The sequence below is a fragment of the Lontra canadensis genome, unplaced genomic scaffold (assembly GCF_010015895.1).
Source record: "Lontra canadensis isolate GAN:19392208 unplaced genomic scaffold, GSC_riverotter_1.0 scaffold57, whole genome shotgun sequence".
Lineage (NCBI taxonomy): Eukaryota > Metazoa > Chordata > Mammalia > Carnivora > Mustelidae > Lontra > Lontra canadensis.
In genome coordinates, this window is record NW_022631051.1 from 3,440,757 (window position 1) to 3,463,774 (window position 23,018).

Below are 23,018 nucleotides of genomic sequence, written 5' to 3' on the forward strand. Positions count from 1 at the left end.
AGTCTGAGGTTGGTGTGGCTGATTTCCTAGCATGAATCTACCAAGTTTTTTATCTTTCCATTCTGCTCCGCTTGGCCTATGGGCTAATATTTAGTGCTTATCAAGTATATCTGGGCATCACAGACACTGGGTCCTTGTGAAGAAGCAGCAGCATTAGCTGGTGGATTCTATCCACTTTAACAAGAAAACATTAGCCTTCCTGGATGCTCTACCAAGTAGGATTCTGCTGTATCTCATTGGTCAGAGCCATCACATGATCACACTTTAGTCTTTTTAGTTTAGACATTGCATCTTTGGAGCAAATCATGATATTCATAAGTTAAGAAAAGTGGATTTGGGCAGGTAATTAACAGTGTTTGCTTTTGAGACCAACTTATGCTCCATCACCATATGACTATACATTTGTAGAGTCTTATATAATGTGTAATTGAATAAACAACCATGTTGGGGCAGATATGCCTGGTTGAAAATGACTTTCATTCTTTCATTAGCCAGGTGATACCTGTGACAACCATACTGCTCAGTTGGATGGAACCCCGGAGGAAAAAGAACTGCCAGGAATTATGAAAACAAGTGGGTCCTTGGTAAGTTACAGCAGGATAGTTGGGGATAGGGATGAATGAAGAAGTCATTTTTTTCAAGAGAATCAGGCAAAACTTCAGAACAATGTACCATAATTACGATGGCTGGACAGCTGCAGCTCTCAACATACCTATCCACATTTACTCAATTTGCAGGAAAACATTAAGCATTAAATAAAGCCAAGTTTAATAGTTAAATCCACAAATAATTGCATACCCTATAAAAACAGATAAATACCCAGAAAACCAATGATTGTAGGCCTTTTCTGGGGCAGATTTATCTCCTCTACATTTTCTTTTATTTTAAAAAATTCTCAGAAGAGTGTTCATTCCATCAAGTCATAGGTCCATCTGCTGGAGGGGAAACATGTGTCCTCAGGTTTCTACTGTTTGTGCAGTACAAGGTGAAGATCAAGCACCTTTCTTCTGACTATATATGTAACCTCAGGTGTCCAGTGTCTCCCTACCTCTCCCATCTCCCTGCTTGCCCCATCCCCACTTCTCCTCCCAGGTGACCCAGAAGAAGGAACAGCCAGCAAGCCTGAGGAGGAGGATGGAGCTTATATCTATTTCCAAACAGGAAAGGGGACTGCATTTATGGTTTAGCCCAGAAGATTTTCTCACAGGTTTCTATGTGCACTCTTAGTTTAAACTATCTTTTCTCTCTTTGGTGGAAGTCATATAGTCTCTTTTTTCTTTTTTATTTTTCTGTCCTCATATTCCCTCTCCTCACTTCCTCCCAGATAACAAAAGGCAGAATGGTGAATTGTAGTAGGTTCTCTCCTCCTTGCTGAGATGGTGTTGGGGAGAGTCTTTGTTTGAAAGTTCATATAGTGAACCCAAGTATGGTTACTCACACTTTGGGTTGTCTTTTCTCATTTTGGACATGACAGTTGTCTATTTAAAAATTTTCTCCATTTACATTCTCTCTCTCTTTTTAAAGATTTTATTTATTTATTTGACCGGCAGAGATCACAAGTAGGCAGAGAGGCAGGCAGAGAGAGAGGGGGAAGCAGGCTCCCTGCTGAGCAGAGAGCCCAGTGCAGGGCTTGATCCCAGGACCCTGATATCATGACCTGAGCCAAAGGCAGAGGCCTTAACCCACTGAGCCACCCAGGTGCCCCTCCATTTACATTCTTCATTAGTGCTGTTTTGATGGGGCAGCAGTTGGATTATAGAAGAATTTATGTTATTCCTAGAATATCTCTCTCTCCAGTCACCACTCATGTGAATGTTGCTGGGAATCTTTTTTCCTATTTTTAAGTTATGTTTTGTTCACTGTATTAGGTTTTAGGAAAGAGAGGTTTGATCATCTGATTAACTTTCCCATTTAATCCCAGAATATAACCCCAATTGTTTACAGAAATAATATAAAATTTCTTTTTATATTGAAAATTATTCCCAGTTTGTTTCCTGCTAGTATTTAACCTTTAGTTCCCTTAATTTAAGCACATAGATCCTTTACCTCTGAAAACAAATCAGCTTTCTCTTTCAAGAATATACTTTGAGCTTTCCAGTGTTTGGCTTTTTTCTCATCTTCTAAAATGGAAAAAAGATTCAAATAGACACTTCACCAAAAAAGATGGCAAATAAACTTGTGAAAAGTGCTCAGTAGCACTAGTGATTATGGAAATACAAATAAAGCCACAGTGAGATATTTCCACATAACCGGTAGAATGACTGAAATTAAAAAGACTGACCATTTCAGCTGCTGCTGAGGGTGCAGAGCCGCTGACGCTCTCTTGCATTCTCTTGGGAATGTAAAGCAGGCCATCCACTTTGGAAAATAGTGTGACAGCTTCTTAAAATGTTACACATATACCTACTGCAGACCCAGCTGTTCTACTCATACATAATATATGTCCATACAAAGACTTACTCAAATGTTTCTAGTACAATAATCCAAAACTGGGAATAGTTTTTCCCTATAGATGAATGGATGAACAAATTCTGGCATATCCATACAACAGAATATTACTCAGCAATAAAATGCAATGAACTATTGATCTGTACAACATGGATGGATCTCAAAGTGGTTATGCGTTGTGAAAGAAGCCAGATCAAAAAGATCCAATTTATATAGAATTATGGAAAATATAACTAACCTATAGTGAGGGAAGGAAGACTGTGATTCCCCGGTGACCTGGGGATGGATGAGGAGATGAAGGAAGGAGATGTTATAAAGGGCTATAAGAACATTTTTGTGGTGCCGATTTTGTTCATTGTCTTGACTATGGTGATGGTTTCACAGGCCTACATTTTTTCTCAAAACAACATCAAACTGTATCCCTTACTCTTTAAATGTCTGTAGTTAATTGTATGTCATAGCTCAGTAAATCTCTTAAAAAGAGTCCATATTACATCTTATTATTTTATTAATATCTGAAGTATTTATTTTGAAATAACCCACTTAAAATAGTCTATTTATGTATTATATACAGTTGACCCTTGACTCTCATCACAAATGCCACTGAATTTGGGCATTTACAAAAGTCCTACAATCCAGTCTAACATCATAACAAACCTCTAAAAATCACATCTTGGATAGATAAAATGTGCAGTCCACATAAATGAATTAGTCATTTGAGGTGTTAGTATATGCAAAAAGCAAAGTAGTTGATCTAGTTTATTTCCAGTGTCTTAAGTGAAAATCAAATGCCTGTATTTGCTATTCTTTTATAATTCACTGCAGCATACAATCATAGCGTCTGTTAAAAACAATGTCAGTTACATCTGTGTTTGCTTCATGGAAAACAGAATCTAAGGAACTTTGATTTAACAAGTAGGAATTTGTTTTAATCACAAAACAAGTACTGATGGTGGTGGGTAGACCATTGCTGGTACATCTTCAATACAGTGAAGTGACAGGCTTAGCATGAACTTCTGCTTTTTGCCTTTTATGCTGCCACCATAGCATTTAATCCGTACTCTTACAAGATGGTTAGCAAACTCTGGATACCATGTTAATATTCCCGATAGGAACGTGTGTCAACTGACTGACCATTACTATTGGAAAACGTTAGCTGTCCTGGAAAACTTTTATGATAAAATTTCTTCTAATGTTTAGTGACTGACTATTGCACTCTTACATTATTTGTTTTTCTTTTCTTATTTTAGTTGCCTAAATCTCATTCCTTCATAAATGAGGGGGTATTTTTTTTGTTTCCCTGCCAATTTTTGAATTTTTGAATTTTTAATTTATTTTGAATTTATTCCTGGAATTCTGAATTTTCTTGAGGATCTGCCCTTTATTTCATTCATTTTGGTCTCTACTTGGCAAGTTCTTTTCACCTGAGAACTGTTTTTTTTTTCCCCCCCTCTAGTTTCTGGACACTGTCTTCTGTTATGTCTTAAGTCATTTTTTCCTCCCCATTTTCTGTATCCCCATCCTTCTAGAACACATATTAGATATATTAGATGGTTGTTAGATGGTTGTTGCTATGTGTGAATGAAATGCAGTAACTTCTTTTTAAATTTTTTTTTAGAATTGGGGGAGGAAGGAAAGGGAAGGGCAGAGGTGGAGAGAGAGAGAAAGAGAGAGGGAATTTTAAGCAGGCTCCATGCCCAGTGTGGACCCTGATGCAGGGCCCCATCTCATGACTCTGAGATCATGACCTGAGCCAAAATCAAGAGTCAGATGCTTAACCAACTGAGCCACCCAGGCATCCTTGAATTTCAGTATCTTCCTTTTTTTTTTTTTTTAAAGATTTTATTTATTTATTTGACAGAGAGAGAGAGAGAGACAGTGATAAAGGGAACACAGGCAGGAGAGTGGGAGAGGGAAAAGCAGGCTTCCTACCAAGGAGGGAGCCCTAAATGGGCTCCATCCCGGGACCCTGGGATCATGATCTGAGCTGAAGGCAGATGCTTAACGACTGAGCCATCCAGGGACCCCTAAATTTCAGTATCTCGTAAACTTCCTCTCATGTTAGTCTGTTTGCTCTGTCTCTTCATCTTTATTTTCCAGATTAGTAGGTTTTTTTCTTGGTCATGAATGTAGTTTTTTTAGCTTGTCTCATTCTTTTTCTAAGTTTCAATAAACAATTTCTTATTTCTCAAGAACAACTTTTTCCCCAGTGCAGCTGTGGGTTCTTGGTTCATAGCAGCAATGGCCCCTTAAATCACACTGAAGAGAAGAACTAAATTTTTTAAAGGAATCAAAATTATTTTTATGGTTTTTTACTGCGGTATAATTTATAAACATTAAGTGCATGTATTTTAGGTGTGTAATTCAATTAATTCCAACATATGTTTTTACCCATACAACCAAGCCCATCAAAACAGAACATTTCCATCACAGCAGAAATCTCTCTGAACCCCTTGCCAGCCAGTTGTCATCCTGCTCCTACCCAGGCAAGCCCTGTGGTGATTTCTAACATATTAGGATGGTTTTCACTCTAATATAAGTAGAACTATAAATACAAAATGCACTTCTGTGTCTGGCTTTTTTCACTCATGATAACTTTTTTAGATATATCCATTTGCTGCATGTGATGGAAGTTTGGTTCTTTTATTATTACAAGTATTCCATTGCATAAATATACTACTACTGGTATATCTGTTCACCTCATGATGGACGTTTGGATTGTTTCCAGTTTCGAGCAGTTATGCTTAATGCCACCATGGAGACTCATTTCATGTAAAGGGTGTATATTGTCATTTCTCTTGAGTAAAGATGTAATGTAATTCAGATTGTTGGCAAACAAGCCACCCACAGGTCATCACCCATAGCTCATAAACTCAGCAGGGAATCCTTTATTGGGTAAATAAAAAATAACTAAATTCCAAAAGTATCTATAGTGAGAAACAGACACAAAAACTAATTTTTGTGCATGTATCCCAAGTAGAGGATTTGTCAACTAAAGCTTGATCCTCAAGGGTTAGCTCATACATAAAAATAACAGACTATCATGTAAATGTTTTTTTCCCAATATTTTCAAGTATCAACTAAGATATAAATATTTAGTTTTTTTTTCCATTTATTTTTCAAATATAAACATCTTGTGTGGAAAAATATCAGCTTTTGGAATGTGTAATAGTAAGTGATGCAAACAGTGAAGTGTCTGCCTGAGTGTGAGAACCATCTGGTCAGGGAAGTGCACATCTCCTGTTGAGTGGCAGCACGTGTTTCCGGTTTTAGGTTTTGCTTCCACTGCAGAGAGAGCTTCTGACCAGGAGTCTGGATTCAGGGTGTTTTTTCCTGTCCAGCTCCCCAGTCCCTCCCTCGTTCTGCTGTCCATTGAGAATGCTGTCACAGAAGGGGGGGATGATCCACCAGATACTCGATCCAAGGAAGCATAGGGTAGAAAGTGTTCTCTAAGACAGAGGGCACCAGCACACTCTCAGGTGGAACTCCACAGCTCAGTGGGCCCCTAAAGTTCTCTGTAGAATCATAGCACTGACTTTATTAATTTTTAATTGATGAGAAAATTGCTGTATATTTCCTTTGCACTTGAGTAGATCAGTTTCTCCAAAGGCTAAAATTATTGATTGTGTGTTCTTCTAAGTGGGGTGTACTTAACTTTGAAGTGTGTAGAGGAGGCAGGTAGGTCAGTACACATTATCTGCAGATACCAAACCGATGACAGGAATGAAGAACCTAATGTATTGCTTCCAGGCAAAACTGATTCATTTCAATCTGCCCTCCATGTCTTTTGTTAGGCCTCCTGATTTCCTTCTTAGGCCTGTATACTCATCCTAGGATCCTGTACCCTAAGGCAGTTAGTTCATTTTATTTAGACTACATTTTGTGAGATTTTCCTGCATTATATTCAGGGGTTGTCTGTATATTTAAGGGGCTGGTCTACTTAGCTTCTATTTTGCAAACATTTTTAACTATTTACCTGGGATCCTTTCGTACTCTTCGTACAGTTCTGTTATTTGTTTGTTTTTCTCCTCCCTCTCTAGAAATGTTCTCTTATGCAACTCTTAGGTAGAGGTTTTTATTTTACCAAACCGATTCTATCTGCTTTTAATCTAGGAATTTCTGAGTTGGTCTGCTATGGAATTCTTTAATGGTTTCTAGTGCTATCAAAAATGTCCTCCTTAAAAAAATATATATATATGTTTTCTGCCGTTTTTAGTGAAGGGGGTCAGAGGGGAGCATCTTGACTGCTAGTCCACCATCTTATACTAGTTCTCATGTTTTATTTGTCATTTTAAGGAAAAGGTTCTTAGGCACCTGAGTGACTCAGTCGGTTAAGTGGCTGACTCTTGATCTCAGCTCAGGTCATATCTCAGGATTGTGAAATCAAGCCCAGATTCAGGCTCCATGCTGGGTGTATAGCCCGCTTGAGATTTGTTCTCTCCCTCTCCCACTACTCCTCCACCCACTCCAGTGCACTTGTTTTCTCTCTCTCTCTCTCTCAAAAAAACTTCTCCATTTTATAAAGTAATGCCTACTATCCATAAGAAATATAGAAAATGTGGTCAAGCAAGGTGAGTGAAAGGTTTTCTGTTTTGTTTTGTTTTGTTTTTAGAGAAGGAGAGAGAGAGAAGTGGCAAGGGGGAGCAGAGGGAGAGGGAGAGAGAGAACTATCAGGCTACATGACCCTGCAGAGCCTGACACAGGGCTCAGTCTCACAACCCTGAGATCATGATCTAAGCTGAAATCAAAAGTCAGATGCTTAACCAACTGAGCCACTCAGGGGCCCCGAGTGACAATTTTTTTTTTTTTAAAGATTTTATTTATTTATTTATTTATTTATTTATTTGACAGAGAGAGAGAGAGAGAGAGCACAAGCAGGTAGAGAGGCAGGCAGAGGCAGAGAGAGAAGCAGGCTCCCCACTGAGCAAGGAGCCCGATGTGGGGCTCAATCCCAGGACCCTGAGATCATGACCTGAGCTGAAGGCAGCGGCTTAACCCACTGAGCCACCCAGGCGCCCCCGAGTGACAATTTAAAAAAAAAAAAAAAACACTGTATTTTCATATAAATATTTGATATATTCTATTTTATAAGTTTCCTTCAGTAAATAAAAGAATATTTACGTCTTAAATTTTAGTGAAACCATGGTCCACTACAGCAAAAATCTCTTATTTCTAACTTTATAAATGACGAACATAACCTGGTATTGTTGCTACTGAATTCTAGTCCCTGCAAAAGATAATTATAGGGTGTGTTTCTAAATTAAGATCAGGCAAGTTTGGCCGTATGTAATAAAAGGGTTGAAGTTGTTTTGGTTCACATGGAGGCTTGGTGGTCCAAGTCTGACAGGACATTACAGGATGCCTTAGTGCAAACCCAGGTAGGCTTGATCTTCCACCTCTGCTGCCCATTGTCTTGGCCATCATCCTTATTCCAACAAGATACCTCGCAACTCTAGGCTGTCATCTACAGCACTGTCACAAGTGCATGCGAGATGACCCTCTTCCTTTTGGTCAGGAAAGCCTTAACTGTTCTGGAAGCACTCTTGCTAAATTACACTTACCTCTCATTGATCACACTAGGCACATGATCACTCCCAGCTGCAAAGCAGCCTAGAAATGAAGTTCTTTGGTTTAACTCCCTGGAACGAAGCCAAGACATTGTTAAGGAAAAAGGAGTTTGTGGCAGGCAATAGCAGTGTTGGCTACAGGGCCCAGTGTCTGTCCAGTGTCTGTGGAAGGGCCTGGCATTTAGGAACTCACAGTGATGTTCCCTGAAGGACTGGATGCAGCTGTCCCTGCCCAGGAAGTCACAACTTCGTATAGTGTCACACACATCTAAATAGACAGACATAGTGTAATACACACGTTAGAAGTGTTTGCCTGAATAAAAATGGTACCTTTATTTCTTCATTTAGCCAGGTGGTGCTTCTCTCAACAATACCACCCTGTCAGATGGGTCCCAAGATGAAGAAGGGAGTTTTGCAGCTCCTAGGAGTGGCTCTGTGGTAAGTCGTCACCCGCCAAAACAATCGCACAGCATATTTACAAGTCCAAGGCAAGAAGAAGCAATTTCTTCAAAACAGATAAGGAAACTTGAACTGAGATTGTGAAGAAACCACAGCTGCCAGGAGACCCACCAACATTCTAACAGTTAGGAAGTAGGAGACTCAAAACCGAGGAATGACTAGATCTCAGTTTAAAAGAGGACTCTGTAAATTGATACCACTGTGGTCAGAATGTCAGAACCAGGATGTTCTTTGTGTGTATCAAGTCCGGAGGAATCTGGTACCTTTAGGCCTCTTGACTGAGTTCACATCAGTAATCTGGCCTAATTCTGCCATCTAACCGAGAAGTCCTTTATCCCTGCAGGATAAATTAAAACACCCTCATCCTGATACTGAAGGCACTATTGCCTTAGAGCTCATTGCCTTCACTCACTTGGCCTTGAGTGACAGAACTTTACTTCTTTTGATCAGAAAGCCTCATCATGTCCCTCCCCCTCCTAGAACCACTGTACATCCCCACTTGGTGTCTCTGTGGAGGTGCTCTGGCAGAGACCCTGTTCAATGAGGTAGTGGTTACTGGATGGCAAGTTGATGGCAGGCAAGAGCACCTCAGTCAGGCAGGTGGAGGGGGCACGTTCACATGAGCCCCTGAGCAGTAGTTTTCTCATCTTTCAACCAGTTGGAGACAGAAGGTGGTTGATGTTCACATGCATAGCACACTCTCAGTAGATCCCCATTGTTCAGAGAGAATGCCATGAGCCCCAGGTGAAGGAGTTTTCCTGTTGTGTTTTTGGATTTTTGATTTTGAGCTTGCTTTGTTACACAGATCATATAAGAAGCACAAAAGAATATGAGTGACAATGAGTAACTTATCAGTAGCCCTACAGGTTATGGCACAGATGGCTAGGACTTGCCCCCAGTGTCTGACTGACCAGCTCTGAATCTGGCTGCTATTTTCCTATTTAAGATTGTCCTTTGGAACGCAAATGAGTAAGGATGTCTCTCTTTTGGAGATATTTTCCAGTGCACTCTACTTACTGATGGATGAACACAAAGTAAGTCCCTCACAAACTCTGATAGGTACTGAAGTGAGGAGTTACCTATAAGAAACCTCTCACAGTTGTGCTGTGGTCCTGTGACTGGGGGTTCCTGCTCCAAGGCTTTTGCACAGGATCCTGTATATTGTGTCTCAGCTGCTGATACTGTGTGCCCAGGGCACCATCCCTATACATTTGCCTCAACTCTGTCTACATGCTGCCCTGTATGTGCCCATCTCCGAGAACTACGGACTTCGTCTTGTAAATAGTTATAGAATATTTCTACTCCCCTCTTTTCCTGTAACTACTTCCTTAGTACAGAAACAAATCATCTTCCTTTATTACTGAAGTAGCCCCCTACGTGATCTCCCTGACTTTAGCATACACCCCTTAAATTTATCCTCCTCACAGTGGCAAGTCGTTCATCTAAACATGCAAGCCTTGTTTCAGTGCCTGCTGCAGTTCCCCCACGTCTTCTAGTTGACGTAAAAACCCCTGACACAGTCTGATGCCTTCTCTCTCTAACTGACTTTTTTGGCCCAGGCATTTTATGTGAGCCAACGAAGGATGGCATGGTTCCATGCACACTCCAAGTAACACTTGGAGCAGAATGGTTGCATAATTGAGTTGCTGAGGAGGATTTGGGGTTGGCCTTGTTTGCTAGGCTTTTGTTGATCCATTCATTCATTCACCAAGTCTTACTAGGTATGTATTGTCTGCAGATAGAGGATTCTTGAAAGTTAGAGAGTGTAAGAGAAAGACTGTAATCTTATGTAGCAGTTACAGATAGTGTCTCCTGGAGTGTGTTAGTCATTCAGGTTTTGTTTTTCTGAAAACTGATTGAATCATGATTGTGATATTAATAAAAGTTTCAGCGGTATTGAGACTCAAAAAAAATCTCATTAGTACCAGTCTCCAGTGTGACTTCCTTTGGATTGCTTGTTACTCAGAATATCTTTCCTTAGAAATATTCAACAAATTAGTTAGTTGCTAGAGTTGCCAGCCCACGGATGAGAACTTAACCCTTACTGCATCTGTACTGAAAATCATTCTAGAATGTTGTACCATGAGGAAAATAACATTTTGACTTCCCTGGTTCTTGGTTATAAGGAGCCACTGACACCCCAGTTAGGTTCTGAAGTTTCTTCTAGATGGTAGGATTTCTAATAATTCAGTGATGTGTTAACAAGGGATGCAAGGGCTCTGGCCATGACTCTTGTGAAGTAAATCTCACCTGGCAGTATAAATTCCCAGGGACATTTTATTGTCATCTTCAAGACTTCAGAGGGTCCCCAGAACTTGCCCTTTGGAGTTTGTGTTGTGGAATGGTTTAAAGTAGGCGACCTAACTTTACTAAAAGGATAACTGTAGCTTGACCAATACTGTTTTGGGGTTTTTTTTCCCCCCCAATCTTTCATCTTTTCTCTATACATTTGAAGGGTCAATTTTATGATAATTGTAATCTATATATATATATGGGGTCTGTCTTAATTACTATGGCTCTGTGGTTTGTTTTTGAAATCTGTTGGGATGTGTTCACTCTCATTGTTCTGGATCAAAATTTTCTTTCTTCTTAGGTATTTTTACTTCCAGATGAACTTAGGATAATGCTATAACCACCCGTTAAATTAGTCTTATTAGGACTTCACTAAGAACTTCATTGAATTTAAAGATTAATGTTAGGAATAGAATTTACATCTTAAAATATCGACTCCTCCCACTGAGAAATAATAATTGTGTTTTTCCATTTATTTATGTCTTCTGTCCTTCAATAAAAGTTCATAATATTCTTTCTTTCATTTTTTCCATATACATTTTTCATTGATTAATTACTTAGGAACTTAATAGTTTTCATTGACATCTTAAAATGGTAGGTTTTTTTTCATCTTCTAGTTTGTTTTTGCAGAGTGTAAGGAAAGTAATTTTTTTTATATTTGTACAATTATAGCTTCCTTTCCAAAAATTCTTTTTACTTCAAAGAACTTTTCATTTGATTTTAAATTTGTGCAGATAATCACCTGAATCACCTGAAATAGTGAAATTTTTCATTACTCATTCTTTAAAATAATCCTTTTATTTCTTTTTGCTGTCTTATTGAACTAACCATAATCACTTGTTACATTAAATAATAATTATGGGAATCTTTTGATAAGTTCTTGATTTTTTCATGAATTCTTCCAAGTTTCATTATTAAATAGAATATTAGTTCTAGGTTTTTGAGCCTTGTAATTGTTTTTGTTAGGAATGGAGGTTGAATTATATAAAGCAATTGTTCACCATCTACTAAAATAAATATATTTTTCTTTGTTAAGCAGTTACCTTAGGAAATTCTGTTGATAGGTCTTTCTAATAACGAATTATAAATTTGTTGCTAAATAAACCCTGCTTGTGTTATATTATTCTTTTATTACATTATGGAATATCAGTTTCTACTATTTTAGCATTTTAACAACTGTTCTATTAGTAGGATTCTAATAGTGGCATTTAGCCTATATATAATTTGCTTTTTGTTGTTACAGATATACTAATCTTGGTATGAATATATTAAGAACTTTGAATCCTTTTTCAGTGTTTTAGAGCCATATATTAAAATTTGATGTAAATATATAATCTATAAAATCCATTATATTTAAGCTTGTATTGTAATTATTTTTCATTTTATTTTATTTTTTTTCAGTGTTCCAAAATTCATTGTTTATGCACCATACGCAGTGCTCCATGCGATACGTGCCCTCCATAATACCCACCAACAGGCTCACCCAACCCCGCACTCCCCTCCAAAACCCTCAGTTTGTTTCTCAGGGTCCACAGTCTCTCATTGTTTGTCTCCCCTTCCGATTTCCCCCAACTCATTTCTCCTCTCCATCTCCCCATGTCATCCGTGTTATTCCTTATCTCCACAAGTAAGTGAAACCATATGATAATTGACTCTCTCTGCTTGACTTATTTGACTCAGCATAATCTCCTTGTATTGTAATTTGGTAGTGAAACCTCCAAGACCTGGCATCAGTGTAGACATAGTGTTTTGATTATTTTTTCAGTGGATATGGTTTTGGCATTATATTCCTTTCCATCCCAAATGGTGTGAGTTTTGGTAACCTGTATTTATTATAGCAAAACATTCAGTTTATTTAGCATTTTCAGTATATGCTGTTTGTGTATACACACATATATACAAATATACACACACACTTATTTAGGTGTATAATTTTAAATTTTCTGTGAGGTAGGTATTTCACCTTTTTTGTTCCTAATATTTATGTATTTTATCCCAATTAGAACTGTAAATAGTTGCCTGTTATCAGCAGTATTTTCTAGGAAGTCACCTAAAAATAATTGCCTAATTGATTAATTATGAGCCTACTTTTCCTATTGTATTAATATATTTAATCCTTACTAATTTTTCATTCCTTCTTGGTTCTACTTGTATAATTTTTTCTAGTCTTTTGGATTATAAACATATTTACTTTTAATCTTACTTATTTGCATTTAAAGTTAAAAGTTAATCTCTGAATAACAGTTTAACTTTTATCGTAGATTTTTGGAATTTAATGTTCTTATTTTCTAACATTTAGCTTTTAATTTCACATGTGATTTAATTTTTAATCCAAGATATTATTAGAATGCCTTTAAATTCACAATTGGATAGATTTTGTAATTGTTACTATGTTTTATTTCAAACTTAATGGCATATTTGTCAGTGAATATCACTTATTTATCTCTGGGGTATTGGGTATTTACCAAAGGGGGAAAATACTAATTCAGAAAGTTATGTGCACTCCTATGTTTGCAGAATATTTTACAATAGCCAAGATATGGAGACAGCCCAAGTGTGCATTAATAAATGAATGGATAAAGATGTGGTATACATGGATGCAGTGGAATATTACTCAGCCATAAAGAAGAATGAGATATTGTCATTTGCAACAGCATGGGTGGGCCTATATTACACTATAGGGTGTAATGCTAAGTGAAGTAAGTGAGACAACAGCATGGGTGGGCCTATATTACACTATAGGGTGTAATGCTAAGTGAAGTAAGTGAGAAAGACAAATACCATATGATTTCACTCATATGTGGAATTGTAGAAACAAATCAAATGAACAAAATAAAAAAGACAAAAAACCTGTCTCTTGAATACAGAGAACAAAGTAATGTTGCAAAGTGGTGGCTGGGTGGGAGGATGGGTGAAAGAGATAAAGGGGATGAGGAGTAAACTTATCTTGATAAAGACTGAAAACTCTATAGAAATGTTGAATTGTTATATTGGACACCTGAAACTAATAGAGCACTATGTTAATTATACTTCGATTTTAAAAATAAACATATGTCTCTGGAGAATTTGGCAAGATGTAGATTTACCATTTCCAATCTCAGGGACATAAGAGGAAGAAGGGGAAACCTTATTATCTATTAATTCAAGGCAGCTTTTATACATAGAGTTATATAACACACCAGCTCAAACCTTGAGGGAAAAAAAGCAGCAGCCAGCCAGTCAGGAAAAGAAACATCTTTTGAGTTAGTGAATTTCTCCTATAAGTAATAAACATGAAAAATGTTAGGTACGGTGTTTCTTGTGAAGGAAATATTGTACAGTCAAAGTCTAATTTTGAGAGAACTCAAACAGGTAGTGCCAACTTTCTATAGACTGGAATTCAAAATAATCATACCTCATATATTCTACTCTCTAGTACTAGTGCTGCATAATTTGGGCGGCAGACCAAGCTTCACTGGCTGGAAAACCTTGCCTTTCCTCACCAGTTGAAGCCCCAGCCTCTTATGGTTAGGCACATAGGGAAATGGTAGGACCTGTTATGGACAAGCAAAGGAAGTGTGTTTTAAATGGGAATGGCATTAATACCTCAAATATATTCAGATAACTTTCAAATATATTCAGATAAAATTTCAAATGATGGTAGTGTTAATATGTTTAATGGGTGAGTGGATATTTTAACACTATAAATACCAAGCACCTAGCCTTTTCAGTCAACCTATTTAAAAATTCAAAGTCCATTTATTGGCAGATTTCTCCTCCTTTTCATTTTTACCACGTCATTCCCCTACTCTAACACACGAATATTCCTTTGTTTTGTTCTGTTTGGTTTTAACCCTTAGGAGTGTCTCGACTTCTCTGTGTGGCTTTCCAAGCCTTCCATAATTTGAGCTGACCATCTTGGCCATTTTATTTCTCATATTTTTCTAATACCTTGCCTCAACTCCTGGCAAACCAGTCTCTCCACAATTCCGTGTAGCAGAAATATTTCAGACATTTCCATACCTGAAATTATACCTTCGTTTTGGGTCTGAATGTTTTTGCCAGCTGCCTCTGCATCTGTAAGTCCTCTCCATCATGCTTGGAATTCCAGGTCAGTTTCACCCGCCTCTGGGTGAAACCCTTTTGGGCCGCACCTCTTTCTTCTCCATTGCCCTCCAATAAATACATAGCTGTGTTGTAGAAATTAGCTCTGAACAGTGGGTTGATTGCTTTTCAGTAATGTTCCATAAATGTTACTCTACTCCTCATTATAAATAATAACTCATGAGCAGGGATCACGATTAAATTTCTGTCTCCTCCAAGATAGCCCCCAGAATAATTTACATTACAAAGGGCAGGCACGCCTTCAGTACAGTAGAGCTGACTAGAGACTTAATAAATCAACTCAGCAGATGGGCACTTCTCCACTTCACAGATTAAGAAACTGACATTTAGTAGGTTTAAGCATCCCAAACCATCAGTTTCAGCCTTTAAATAAATGTCTCTCAGTTTTCAAGAGTGTTGTCTCCCATTGGTGAGTTATTTCAAAATTTGAGAAAGCATTTCTCTTTTAGAAAACTTCAGAAGACCACTGAAAAGTGGTCCATATCATTTTAAGGATATTAGTGTACAGGTAATCTTTATTCTGTAGTTTTGTTTTTAGTACTACCAAAAATATGATGGACAACGAATTGTATGGCTCTAGACCCTTTTTTTTTTTTTAAAAGATTTTATTTATTTATTTGTCAGAGAGAGTGAGCACAGGCATACAGAGTGGCAGGCAGAGGCAGAGGGAGAAGCAGGCTTCCTGTCGAGCAAGGAGCCTGATGTGGGACTCGATCCCAGGACTCTGGGATCATGACCTGAGCCGAAGGCAGCCGCTTAACCAACTGAGCAACCCAGGAGTCCCAGCTCTAGACCTTTTTATGTCTTTTCATTTTTTTTTTTAAGATTTTGTTTATTTATTTGACAGAGAGAGTTGGCTAGGGAGGGAACACAAGCAGGGGGGCGTGGAAGAGGGAGAAACAGGCTTCCTGCCTAGCAGGGAGCCAGATGCAGGGCTCAATCCCAGGACCCTGGGATCATGACCTGAGCTGAAGAAAGACGCTTAATGACTGAGCCACCCAGGCGCCCCTCTTCTCATTCATCTACCAATTATAGTAATTGGGAATCTATGTTTTAATAATTGGCCATGTATTGACATGATTTTTACACAATTACAATTGTGTCATCTCTTTTGAAATAAAATAGGAAAAAAACACAAAGCTCAGAATTCAGGACACCCTTGTGTAATTTGTAACACATGATAAAGAATCTTTCATGAAACAGGTGTTCAGTTATTGCTAAATAAATATGAGAGTAAAAGAAACAACATCAGTCTCTGGGGAAAAGAAATGAACAGACTTTATATTGAATAGTACATAAAAGATTGGTGATTGAATAGCAAATTTCCATCATCACACACATTCATAGATACTAACTACCACATTAAAATTTATATTGGCAGAAATGGTAGAATTTGTGTATAAGTTTGTTTTTTTTTTTTGGTTTTTGGTTGTTGTTTTTTACTAATACCCATCCAGACTTGAGCAGTTGGCTTGCTTCACAGGGCTTTATAAAGATATGCAACTTCTGGGGCACCTGGGTAGCTCAAGTTGGTTAACCATCTGCCTTTGGCCCTGCATCAGGCTTGGTGCTCAGCAGGGTGTCTGTTCCTCCCTCTCCCTATGTGCCACCCCCGCATTCACCTCACCCCCAACCCTCCCTACCATACTCTCTCCATCTCTCGAAAATAAATAAAATCTTTAAAAAAAGAAAAGATACTCAACTTCTGACAATATTGCAGGAGAAGACAAAGCTTTGGCAGGATCTTAGTGAAGAAAGCAGCAAATTAGAAATAACTAGAAAACACACTTATGGTTTCAGTAATTATTATCACTCTCACATTATTACACTCATTTTTTCACGGAGGAATTAATATGTTGAGTATTAATAGTAACCAATGCTCATATTGTGCTCAGTGTGTATCAGATATTGTTTGAAGTGATTATAGAACAAGTCATTTAAAATTCATAATACCGGGGGAGGAGTCAAGATGGCGGAGAAGTAGCAGCTGAGACTACTTCAGGTAGCGGGAGATCAGCTAGATAGCTTATCTAAAGATTGCAAACACCTACAAATCCAACGGGAGATCGAAGAGAAGAAGAACAGCAATTCTAGAAACAGAAAATCAACCACTTTCTGAAAGGTAGGACTGGCGGAGAAGTGAATCCAAAGCGACGGGAAGATAGACCGCGGGGGGAGGGGCCGGCTCCCGGCAAGCGGCGGAGCAACGGAGCACAAAATCAGGACTTTTAAAAGTCTGTTCCGCTGAGGGACATCGCTCCAGAGGCTTAACTGGGGTGAAGCCCATGCGGGGTCAGCGTGGCCTCAGGTCCCGCAGGGTTACAGAAGGATCGGGGGTGTCTGAGTGTCGCAGAGCTTACGGGTATTAGAATGGGGAAGCCGGCTACAGAGACAGAGCCAAGGAGTGAGCTCTAAACTCGGGTTACCTTGAACCAGTTGCAGGCTCGGTGAGCTAGGAGTGCAGCTGGAAGCCAGGGTGATGCGAGTAATTGGGCGCTGTTCTCTGAGGGCGCACTGAGGAGTGGGGCCCCGGGCTCTTGGCTTCTCCAGGCCGGAGACTGGGAGGCCGCCATCTTCATTCCCGTCCTCCGGAACTCTACGGAAAGCAGGCAGGGAACAAAAGCTCCCGAAAGCAAACCCGAGCGGATTACTCAGCCCGGCCCCTGGTAAGGGCGGTGCAACTCCGCCTGGGGCAAAGACACTTGAGAATCACTACAACAGGCCCCTCCCCCAGAAGATCAACAAGAAACCCAGCCAGGACCAAGTTCACTTAGGAGGAGTGCAGTTTCAATACCAAGGAGAGCAGCGGAATTCCAGAGGAGGAGAAAGCAAAGCACGGAACTCATGGCTTTCTCCCCATGATTCTTTAGCCTTGCAGTTAATTTAATTTTTTTTTCTTTTTCAATTTTTTTTCTCTTCTTCTGCTAAATTTTTTTAACTTTTACCCTTTTCTTTTTTAACATTTTTTAACTAGTTTATCTAATATATATATATTTTTTTCCTTTTGTATATTTTTTCCATTATTGGTTTTCTTTTTTTATTTGTTTCTTCTTTCTTTTTCCTTTTTTTTTTTTCTTTCTGAACCTCTTTTTATCCCCCCGCCCACCCCCCCCGGCCCCACGATTTGGGATCTCTTCTGATTTGGCTAAAGCACATTTTCCTGGGGTTGTTGCCACCCTTTTAGTATTTTACTTACACCTTCGTATACTCTTATCTGGTCAAAATGACAAGGCGGAAAAATTCACCACAAAAAAAAAGAAGAGGCAGTACCAAAGGCTAGGGACCTAATCAATACAGACATTGGTAATATGTCAGATCTAGAGTTCAGAATGACGATTCTCAAGGTTCTAGCTGGGCTCGAAAAAGGCATGGAAGATATTAGAGAAACCCTCTCGGGAGATATAAAAGCCCTTTCTGGAGAAATAAAAGAACTAAAATCTAATCAAGTTGAAATCAAAAAAGCTATTAATGAGGTGCAATCAAAAATTGAGGCTCTCACTGCTAGGATAAATGACGCAGAAGAAAGAATTAGCGATATAGAAGACCAAATGACAGAGAATAAAGCTGAGCAAAAGAGGGACAAACAACTACTGGACCACGAGGGCAGAATTCGAGAGATAAGTGACAGCATAAGACGAAACAACATTAGAATAATTGGGATTCCAGAAGAAGAAGAAAGAGAGAGGGGAGCAGAAGGTATATTGGAGAGAATTATTGGAGAGAATTTCCCCAATATGGCAAAGGGAACAAGCATCAAAATCCAGGAGGTTCAGAGAACCCCCCTCAAAATCAGTAAGAATAGGTCCACACCCCGTCACCTAATAGTAAACTTTACAAGTCTTAGTGACAAAGAGAAAATCCTGAAAGCAGCCCGGGAGAAGAAGTCTGTAACATACAATGGTAAAAATATTAGATTGGCAGCAGACTTATCCACAGAGACCTGGCAGGCCAGAAAGAGCTGGCATGATATATTCAGAGTACTAAATGAGAAAAACATGCAGCCAAGAATACTATATCCAGCTAGGCTATCATTGAAAATAGAAGGAGAGATAAAAAGCTTCCAGGACAAACAAAAACTGAAAGAATTTGCAAACACCAAGCCAGCTCTACAGGAAATATTGAAAGGGGTCCTCTAAGCAAAGAGAGAGCCTAAAAGTAGTAGATCAGAAAGGAACAGAAACAATATACAATAACAGTCACCTTACAGGCAATACAATGGCACTAAATTCATATCTCTCAATAGTTACCCCGAATGTGAATGGGCTAAATGCCCCAATCAAAAGACACAGGGTATCAGAATGGATAAAAAAACAAAACCCATCTATATGTTGCCTACAAGAAACTCATTTTAAACCCGAAGACACCTTCAGATTTAAAGTGAGGGGGTGGAAAAGAATTTACCATGCTAATGGACATCAGAAGAAAGCAGGAGTGGCAATCCTTATATCAGATCAATTAGATTTTAAACCAAAGACTATAATAAGAGATGAAGAAGGACACTATATCATACTCAAAGGATCTGTCCAACAAGAAGATCTAACAATTGTAAATATCTATGCCCCTAACGTGGGAGCAGCCAACTATATAAACCAATTAATAACAAAATCAAAGAAACACATTGACAATAATACAATAATAGTGGGGGACTTTAACACTCCCCTCACTGAAATGGACAGATCTTCCAAGCAAAAGATCAACAAGGAAATAAAGGCCTTAAATGACACACTGGACCAGATGGACATCACAGATCTATTCAGAACATTTCATCCCAAAGCAACAGAATACACATTCTTCTCTAGTGCACATGGAACATTCTCCAGAATAGATCACATCCTTGGTTCTAAATCAGGTCTCAACCGGTATCAAAAGATTGGGATCATTCCCTGCATATTTTCAGACCACAATGCTCTGAAGCTAGAACTCAATCGCAAGAGGAAATTTGGAAAGAACCCAAATACATGGCGACTAAACAGCATCCTTCTAAAGAATGAATGGGTCAACCAGGAAATTAAAGAAGAATTGAAAAAATTCATGGAAACAAATGATAATGAAAATACAACAGTTCAAAATCTGTGGGACACAACAAAGGCAGTCCTGAGAGGAAAATATATAGCGGTACAAGCCTTTCTCAAGAAACAAGAAAGGTCTCAGGTACACAGCCTAACCCTACACCTAAAGGAGCTGGAGAAAGAACAAGAAAGAAACCCTAAACCCAGCAGGAGAAGAGAAATCATAAAGATCAGAGCAGAAATCAATGAAATAGAAACCAAAAAAACAATAGAACAAATCAACGAAACTAGGAGCTGGTTCTTTGAAAGAATTAATAAGATTGATAAGCCCCTGGCCAGACTTATCAAAAAGAAAAGAGAAAGGACCCAAATAAATAAAATCATGAATGAAAGAGGACAGATCACAACTAACACCAAAGAAATACAGACAATTATAAGAACATATTATGAGCAACTCTATGCCAACAAATTTGACAATCTGGAAGAAATGGATGCATTCCTAGAGACATATAAACTACCACAACTGAATCAGGAAAAAATAGCCTGAACAGACCCATAACCAGTAAGGAGATTGAAACAGTCATCAAAAATCTCCAAACAAACAAAAGCCCAGGGCCAGATGGCTTCCCGGGGGAATTCTACCAAACATTTAAAGAAGAACTAATTCCTATTCTCCTGAGAATGTTCCAAAAAAATAGAAATGGAAGGAAAACTTCCAAATTCATTTTATGAGGCCAGCATCACCTTGATCCCAAAACCAGATAAGGATCCCATCAAAAAAGAGAACTACAGACCAATATCCTTGATGAACACAGATGCAAAAATTCTCACCAAAATACTAGCCAATAGGATTCAACAGTACATTAAAAGGATTATTCACCACGACCAAGTGGGATTTATTCCAGGGCTGCAAGGTTGGTTCAACATCCGCAAATCAATCAATGTGATACAACACATTAATAAAAGAAAGAACAGGAACCATATGATACTCTCAATAGATGCTGAAAAAGCATTTGACAAGTACAGCATCCCTTCCTGATCAAAACTCTTCAAAGTGTAGGGATAGAGGGCACATATCTCAATATTATCAAAGCCATCTATGAAAAACCCACCGCAAATATCATTCTCAATGGAGAAAAACTGAAAGCTTTTCCGCTAAGGTCAGGAACACGGCAGGGATGTCCGTTATCACCACTGCTATTCAACATAGTACTAGAAGTCCTAGCCTCAGCAATCAGACAACAAAAAGAAATTAAAGGCATCCAAATCGGCAAAGAAGAAGTCAAACTGTCACTCTTCACAGATGATATGATACTATATGTGGAAAACCCAAAAGCCTCCACTCCAAAACTGCTAGAACTTGTACAGGAATTCAGTAAAGTGTCAGGATATAAAATCAATGCACAGAAATCAGTCGCATTTCTCTACACCAACAACAAGACAGAAGAAAGAGAAATTAAGGAGTCCATCCCATTTACAATTGCACCCAAAACTATAAGATACCTAGGAATAAACCTAACCAAAGAGACTAAGAATCTATACACAGAAAACTATAAAGTACTCATGAAAGAAATTGAGGAAGACACAAAGAAATGGGAAAATGTTCCATGCTCCTAGATTGGAAGAATAAATATTGTGAAAATGTCTATGCTACCTAAAGCAATCTACACATTTAATGCTATTCCTATCAAAGTACCATCCATTTTTTTCAAAGAAATGGAACAAATAATCCTAAAATTTATATGGAACCAGAAAAGACCGCGAATAGCCAAAGGAATATTGAAAAAGAAAGCCAAAGTTGGTGGCATCACAATTCCGGACTTCAAGCTCTATTACAAAGCTGTCGTCATCAAGACAGCATGGTACTGGCACAAAAACAGACACATAGATCAATGGAACAGAATAGAGAGCCCAGAAATAGACCCTCAACTCTATGGTCAACTAATCTTCGACAAAGCAGGAAAGAATGTCCAATGGAAAAAAGACAGCCTCTTCAACAAATGGTGTTGGGAAAATTGGACAGCCACATGCAGAAAAATGAAATTGGATCATTTCCTTACACCACACACGAAAATAGACTCAAAATGGATGAAGGACCTCAATGTGAGAAAGGAATCCATCAAAATCCTTGAGGAGAACACAGGCAGCAACTTCTTCGACCTTAGCCGCAGCAACATCTTCCTAGGAACATCGCCAAAGGCAAGGGAAGCAAGGGCAAAAATGAACTATTGGGATTTTATCAAGATCAAAAGCTTTTGCACAGCAAAGGAAACAGTTAACAAAACCAAAAGACAGCTGACAGAATGGGAGAAGATATTTGCAAACGACATATCAGATAAAGGGCTAGTGTCCAGAATCTATAAAGAACTTAGCGAACTCAACACCCAAAGAACAAATAATCCAATCAAAAAATGGGCAGAAGACATGAACAGACATTTCTGCAAAGAAGACATCCAGATGGCCAACAGACACATGAAAAAGTGCTCCATATCACTCAGCATCAGGGAAATACAAATCAAAACCACAATGAGATACCACCTCACACCAGTCAGAATGGCTAAAATTAACAAGTCAGGAAATGACAGATGCTGGCGAGGATGTGGAGAAAGGGGAACCCTCCTACACTGTTGGTGGGAATGCAAGCTGGTGCAACCACTCTGGAAAACAGCATGGAGGTTCCTCAAAATGTTGAAAATAGAACTACCCTATGACCCAGCAATTGCACTGCTGGGTATTTACCCTAAAGATACAAACATAGTGATCCGAAGGGGCACGTGCACCCGAATGTTTATAGCAGCAATGTCCACAATAGCCAAACTATGGAAAGAACCTAGATGTCCATCAACAGACGAATGGATAAAGAAGATGTGGTATATATATACAATGGAATACTATGCAGCCATCAAAAGAAATGAAATCTTGCCATTTGCGACAACGTGGATGGAACTAGAGGTTATCATGCTTAGCGAAATAAGTCAATCAGACAAAGACAACTATCATATGATCTCCCTGATATGAGGGAGAGGAGATGCAGCATGGGGGGTTAATGGGGTAGGAGAAGAGTAAATGAAACAAGTTGGGATTGGGAGGGAGACAAACCATAAGTGACTCTTAATCTCACAAAACAAACTGAGGGTTG

At 38.7% G+C, this 23,018-nt stretch overlaps 1 protein-coding gene across 8 annotated transcripts in view; it reads left to right on the top strand.

Moving 5' to 3' along the window:
• Positions 1–23,018, top strand: part of ARHGAP28 (Rho GTPase activating protein 28) — a 243,897-nt gene that overhangs the window by 171,616 nt on the left and 49,263 nt on the right. For all 8 annotated transcript variants that reach the window (XM_032875717.1, XM_032875716.1, XM_032875722.1 and 5 more), the window contains exons 4-5: positions 492–584; positions 8,364–8,453. In XM_032875717.1, coding sequence (XP_032731608.1) covers positions 492–584; positions 8,364–8,453 — 183 coding nt within the window. The remainder of the gene's footprint in view (positions 1–491; positions 585–8,363; positions 8,454–23,018) is intronic.